A 7,355-nucleotide genomic window follows, 5' to 3' on the forward strand; every position below is an offset into this window, starting at 1 on the left:
ACATTTTCTTTGATATTAGAAAGACCTATTAAGAACAAACAATGTAGACATAGGCCGTGAATATCATACCACCAAATTTTAGTCAGCTAAGACAATTGACACCTATTAATCTTACCCTTATACAGTTATATACTTATATCCATCAGATGAATTGTCTAATCTTTCAATTTCATGCCAATAAATACCTTCAAATTTCCAACATAAAGCAATGTGGAAAATTTTGATTTGTCTCACAACAACCAGCACTATCAATACTCAATAGTCATGAATGTTGAAAGTTAACCTTATACTCGAACTCGTACGGAGAAAGGATTGAATCTTGTTATCTTTAAATAAAAGGCCATTTTTTATGGCAAAATTCATGCCTTTTGTTCTCTTGGGTTAAAGACATGAACCATATTTCATTGAATCATTTACATTCATTTTTTCAAGGTTTGGTTGAGAATGTATGAATTAGCGAAAACAAAAATAAAGTACTCTGTAATTGTTATCCACTGAGTAAAGCGTTTTTTTCTCCCTATTTCGTTCTAAATGGTTGTCTTATTTCACTTTTTGTACAGTTTTTTATGTAGCGTTTAAACGTAAATTCAAACACATGTGATAAAACATGATAAAAAAAAAAATTATATTGTAAAACTATACATCGGCACGAATAAAATAAGATTTTAATATGTTTTAAGTACATATATATATATATATCCAAAGTGTTAAATTTTATTTTCATTTTAATTTTTAAAGATTCTAAATAGGTCAAATAGAAAGAAACGAGAGTGTGTTCTAATTTATTGATTCTCAAGAAAAAATGACAAGCATGCTACATGAGAACAAAAGAAAATGAAACCTTAATCACTTTTTCTAAGAAGCATGGCAATTGGCAAAGTACACCTTTTATATTCTAACTACCCTTATATTCTAACATAGAATCACAAAAGTCATTTAAGTTAAACTAAAGAGATATGGATATAGGTTTGGATTCGCCATCAAATGTTGGTAAGGTTGTTATATATGGGTATGTTAAATGACATGTGAGACCTATTCAAGCTACATATAAATAGGATCTTATTTTACTATTTAAAGATTATTGTTTACAAGCGATGTAGATTAAAATAATAATGTTGCAAGCCAAGCCACAATTATCCAAAAACGACTATTGGAGTTGTCCTAAGAATCATAACAAATAAATATACACAAGACAAATGCAAGTTGAATCACCAACCAAATCTACCTAAGACACGACAATTAAATTAATTATTTAGAACCTAATCAAAATTTCAAGTGACTTAAGTGTAACATTGATAAACTCAATACACAATGTCATTCATAGAGATGATCATCATTGGCCTGGCCTGACCTGACCCGACCCGAAAATTCATGGGTTTGGGCAAATTATTTTGGCCCATTTTTCGGGCCGGCTCGACCCGAACTTTTTTAAAAAAATTACGGGCTTTGGGCAACGCAAAATAACATTTTTAGTTATAAATTTGGCCCGGTCCGAAAATGGCCCAAAAATCCCGCTAACTTTGGCGTTAAATAGCGTTTTTTGGGCACACAAAATTGGCCCGAACCTTGACCATGGCCGGTCTGGCCCGACATAATGGGCAGCTTTTTATTCCCCCGAACCCGGCCCGACCCGCCTTTTGATCAGGTCTAATCATTTATTATTATAATCACCAATAATACTAAAAAACTAAAACCTAATTATTCAATCTCTCTACAACAAAAATATCAACAATACAAACTTCTTTTCCAATGAAGGTAAGACTTTGACGCATTTTAATCTACATCATCCCCTTTGTAAACTTTACAAGCTTCCCAATTAAGAACTTTTGTTAAAAGAAATCTCTTTCATGAAAGTAAACACATAAGTTGACTTTTTTTAATTTCACTAGTGCCACGTAAGCCTAAAGAAAGACTTTTTTTAATAGGAGGATCTTCAATAACCACTCGCCTGGTGCCAAACGACAAACTCCAAATGTCAAAATTTTAAACCGCCATATAAGAATGCACATTTATGTCATCTTACAATTTGACTCGCAACCCAAATTCAAACATTTTTTTTTGCATATTTTTTCATTCTCCATTTTCCTGATTCTTCGTGAAAATAGCAATTACACCAACATCAAATCATTAAATTACGATTTATTATTTAAATTTTTTTTATATGATTTTCAATTGGTTTTGATTTATATTCCAAAATAATTTTTGGATGCGACGATCAGATTTGATTAATTTTGAGAAACTGGGATTATTTTATTTGTCATTTCTGGATTAATTAAGGTTGAATTATGCGTGGCGACGCATCCTCGGAGCAAGAACTGGACGATTCCGACGCTGAGTTTGTTGAGGTTGATCCAACTAATCGCTACGGTAGGGTAAGTATTTTTCTTAATCGAATTTCATAATTTTGTTTAATTTCTGTAATTACAGCATTTTGGGTAATTGCAATTAGGCGATGAGTTTGGAATTAGGTCATACGGAATGGTTTATAATTATTTGTTTGTTTGATGTATCGGAAAGCATGAAAGGGTAATACGAAGTTTGTAGTAGACGGGATTTGATCCGAGCTCATAGACTCTTTTACCAACTCAGCTAGCTCGTTCTACATTTCAAATTAAGTTTATATGTAATCAAATTAAGTTTATATATGATCATGTTTTTCGTTAATGTTTAGTGAATCATATTTGTTTTGGATGATTTGGATAATAATGGGCATTTGCCAATTTTGTTTGTTCCATTTATTTTGCAGTATAAGGAAATCCTAGGAAGAGGGGCTTTCAAGAAAGTGTATCCTCTTCTACTACTTCTTACTAACTTTTGTTAGTTATTGATTTTTGATATATACATGATGAAAATCGATTTTGGCACACCACTTTGTTGATTTTGGCACACTTCTATGTTAGTAGAGTGCAGTTTCACGTGGGTGTGCCAAAATCACGTCCCACACATTAATTATGTTAGTAAATTTAGAATTTTATGATCTAAGCTAATCCTTAATTGAAGAAATTATTAGATACAGAGCATTTGATGAGTTAGAAGGAATAGAAGTAGCTTGGAATCAAGTTAAGGTTTCAGAATTACTGCGAAATTCAGAAGATTTGGAACGACTCTATTCTGAGGTTCATCTTCTTAAGACCTTGAAGCATAAGAACATTATCAAGTTCTTTAATTCTTGGGTTGACACAAAGAATGAGCATATCAACTTCATTACTGAGATCTTCACATCCGGCACCTTGCGCCAGTATGTTTCTGATCATATATCTACTTGTTTTTTTGGATAAACTTCATTGTTCGCGGTATTGAGACATTTACTTCCATTGTAGATACCGACAGAAGCATAAGCGTGTTGACTTGAGGGCACTGAAGAAATGGTCTAGACAAATTTTAGAAGGGCTTCAGTATCTTCACAGTCATGATCCTCCTATTATACATAGGGATCTTAAGGGCGATAACATATTTGTGAACGGTAATCATGGTGAACTGAAAATTGGTGATCTTGGATTGGCTGCTATTCTTCACCATGCCAACGCGGCACATAGTGTCATTGGTAAGGAGTAACTTTGTAAAAAGATCAATTTACAAGTTAAGTTCCTCTGTTGATTATCATTAGAGTTGGGGGATATATTGTGACAATTGTCTTTTTTCATCAGGTACACCGGAATTTATGGCTCCAGAGCTTTATGAGGAGGAGTACAATGAGCTTGTTGATATCTATGCCTTTGGCATGTGTTTGCTGGAGTTAGTGACTTTTGAGTACCCTTATATTGAATGTAGCAATGCTGCTCAAATATATAAGAAAGTGACAAAGGTAAGGCCTTGAAAATCTTCCTTAAACTCCCTTTGACAGTATGTCTTGTTTATGTCAATGTTTTCCAGAATCTATATTCTTGTCTGGTTTAGAATTCGCCATTGATGATTGGAGAATGTTGAGTTCTGTTTCTAGTTTTCTTATGATGAATTGATGACCTTTTATGGAGCGGGGACCTTTCTTTAACTGGTAAAAATGCCTTTACTTTCATCTGCTGTAAGATGGTGCATTTGCTACCCACTGACTGGAAGCAGTTCAGGCCTTCAGGATATATCTACTCATTATAAGTGAAGGAAATAACTCTCAATAACAATTAGGTGAAATAAATTATAGGCGTTATAGCGTGTTTGATAGAAACTCAAAAGTACTTTATACCTCGTATCAATTAGTGATGGTGATAAAGAATTTGAATCCAAATTTGTAAAGTACGTTCCAGCCCCAAGGTATGGTAATGCAACTTGATCCCCAAACATTTGTTTTTCTTCATAAATTTTCATTACCATGACTCCGTGAGTTGCCACTTAGAGCTATATTGGGTAGGTGAATAAGCATGAACTATTTGATTGACATGAGACTTCCATTACAGGTTGCATATCTATATTCATTACCATCTTTTATTAGTTATTCCTGCTTATGTGCCTACTGAATAGGCCGAAAGTTAGCTGTCTTGTACTGTTTTTATTTTATTGTATTATTTATTTCTGACCCTTTCTTTCATGTAAGTTTTTTCCTTCTGTATCAAGGGAAAGAAGAGGGAGGGGCATTGTAGATTGTATTAGAAACAAAAGCAATTCACGCTTATGCGTTGTAGAAAGTTCTATCTTAGAAATTTCCATCTATGATTCATCTGGCATCTGGGAAACTGAGTTGCTGATAAAGATAACAAATAGAAATAGAAGTTTTGCACTTTAATGAGAACGTCTTGTACTTTGTATGTATGGTCACCCAGCAGTGACACTGCGTAATCTGTGTCTGCATTCTTTAGTTGATGCAGAATTTTTAAGTAAATTGGACCTTGTAGTTGGTATATATAGTCAAAATAGAAGAGTTTCAAACTAACTTTTTACTTATCAACATGAACCATGTGTCTTCATTGGATATACTTACATATCTTTGTGGTATTGTTTTGGTAGGGAATTAAGCCTGCATCTTTGGCAAAAGTGACAGATCCTGATGTCAAAGCTTTTATAGAGAGATGTATAGCTGATGTTGGAGAAAGACTGTCCGCCAAAGACCTTTTAATGGACCCTTTTCTGTCAGAAGTGAGTCCTGAGATCACTGCACATTCATCACATGTTAATATTCCGCATTTAGATTCAGGTTCAGGTATGGTATTTGGATAAGCAAGAACATTTAAAAATATTTCTTGCCTTTCTTCTAATTGCATGCTGAAACATCTGCAGAGGCTAGTCATAGCAGGTCTGATATTGATAGAAGTAGTTTGTTACACGATACTAATCATGGGCCTAGTATAGACCTTACTGTACAAGGAGAACGGAAAGATGTCAACACTGTATTTATAAAATTGCGAATAGCTGATTCTACAGGTATTCTTTTCTTGCCCCACAGTTTTTTGATGTGTGTTCGGGTGCAAAAACTCGTGTATATCTTTGTTGCTTCATGTGATTTTTTAGTTGATATTTGCAATGCGGTGATATTGTAGATGATTAAGTGAGGTTTGCTTTAAAATGGTACAGATAAATGCCGCAATATTCATTTTCCATTTGACATCGAAAACGACACGTCAATTGCAGTTGCTAGTGAAATGGTTAATGAACTTGACCTAACAGATCAAGATATTACAACCATTGCTGACATGATTGACTCTGAAGTTCGGGCTTTGGTTCCGGATTGGTCACCTAAGGAATCATCTGGTGGCGATTCTGCGTTTGATACCCACACAACTGACTCTAAGGAGGATTCATCTCCACATCATTCCCTTGAAAATAAGGATGATATGTCTCCTTTAGCAAATGCATCATCCTTCTTTACAAGCAGTATTTTTCCAGATCAATTGCCTTCTGGTCGTGTGTTCTGGTCCGACTCTCCAAAAACTGGTGGTGGGTTATCACCAGCTGAGAGTAGCCCTAAATGCCCCTCTGAAACTATTGAAGACAATGAAAGTTCTCCTCAGAAAAACAATCTGCCTGAACTAGAGACTGACAAAGAGATTTTGACTGAGGGTATTGATAAGACATATGCCGGACCGGTGTCACATAAACGTGATTGCGGTGGGCTCCCACCAAAAATCCCATCAATTTTTCATTTAGGAAATGATAATGACTTTGTGTTTCTGGAGAAAAAGTCACTTGAAAACCAAAGAAACATCGAAGTTGGTCATGAACAAGCAAGAACAGAGGAACTAAAATGTGGAGAAGAGGTTTGTTATAGCAAGAAAGATGGTATTATTACTTTTCCAGTTACCCAAAATGGAGAAGGTGACAACAGTGAATCTGAATTGAGGATCATTGCTGATAAACTTGATCAGTTGTTTGCACAACAGCAAAAACAACTAGAGGAATTGAAATGGAAGCATAAGTTGGAAATCTCTCATGTTTTGAAGGATGTTCCACCTCAAATGCATCTGAAAGTGCTTAAGATGTGTAGCAGGAAGATGGCATCTGATGATATGCCTAATGTAGTTGGGTACAATGCAGTTGGTGATAGTTCAAAAGCATCAGCAAAGAGAATATTTACACGTTCGTTGAGTACTCTTGATATATCTAGCTCAAGAACAAGCAATTTCAAGCAGGAATCCATGTCGGAGATGGGAATTGCTGTCATTTTGAAACATGATTCAGCAGAAGTGTAGGCCTGTAGCTATATCAGTCAAGTAAAGCAAGGCTTTCTGCAATCTGCAATCTGCAATCTGCAACCGTGATCTTATTTGTTGCCATAGTTCGTAGATGCAAGTCTCTCTGTCAGTAATCGTCCATTTACTCTTTGTTACTGACATATTTCACAAAATCATGTTAGAATGTTAGATGCTTGTACATAGGCTTTGGATGTGATTTCTTCAACTTTCCGGAAGGTTGAGCAAGTTGGTTATGTCTTAATCAGGTGTCCTGTATATCAAGCTAGAAACATCGAATTCGAGCAAAAGTTTTGTTCATTTTTTCCTCCAGTGGGAGTGAGTGATTTTGAGCAAAAGTTTTGTTCATTTTTGCCTCCAGTGGGAGTGAGTAATTTTGAACTGTGTGTTCTATAATAAATTCATTGATAATGAATGATCAGGGATATTTATATTTATGTTAATTGTATTTGTTGTGCTGTTCAGTTGATGTTCTTTTCTGTGAATTGAGGTTAAGCAATTTAAGGAATTATATCTCTATCTCTGTTGGAATAACATGAAGAAAAGTGATCCTACTAGCTAGCTCCACTCCATGATTTTGCCAGCCAATCTGCAACACGGTTTGCTTCTCAATAACAATGCGGAGTACATGAAAATAATCTTCCAATTCAGGTTGCTTGTTAAGAAGGTTATTACAAACCTTTACCTAATTGTACGTATGCACTATAAAGCCGTCTTTTACATCCTTCAGACACGTCA

At 34.9% G+C, this 7,355-nt stretch overlaps 1 protein-coding gene across 1 annotated transcript; it reads left to right on the forward strand.

Annotated features, from left to right (window-relative positions):
• Window positions 1-1,984: 1,984 nt before the first annotated feature.
• On the forward strand, window positions 1,985-7,060 carry LOC110775087 (probable serine/threonine-protein kinase WNK3). Its single transcript, XM_021979690.2, has 8 exons — window positions 1,985-2,372; window positions 2,747-2,784; window positions 3,011-3,238; window positions 3,321-3,544; window positions 3,648-3,805; window positions 4,939-5,131; window positions 5,209-5,352; window positions 5,503-7,060. Exons 1-8 carry the CDS (start codon window positions 2,286-2,288, stop codon window positions 6,615-6,617), a joined length of 2,187 nt encoding a protein of 728 aa, XP_021835382.1. The 5' UTR covers window positions 1,985-2,285; the 3' UTR covers window positions 6,618-7,060.
• Window positions 7,061-7,355: the final 295 nt, after the last annotated feature.

This window comes from Spinacia oleracea, chromosome 5 (assembly GCF_020520425.1).
Source record: "Spinacia oleracea cultivar Varoflay chromosome 5, BTI_SOV_V1, whole genome shotgun sequence".
Classification (NCBI taxonomy): domain Eukaryota; kingdom Viridiplantae; phylum Streptophyta; class Magnoliopsida; order Caryophyllales; family Amaranthaceae; genus Spinacia; species Spinacia oleracea.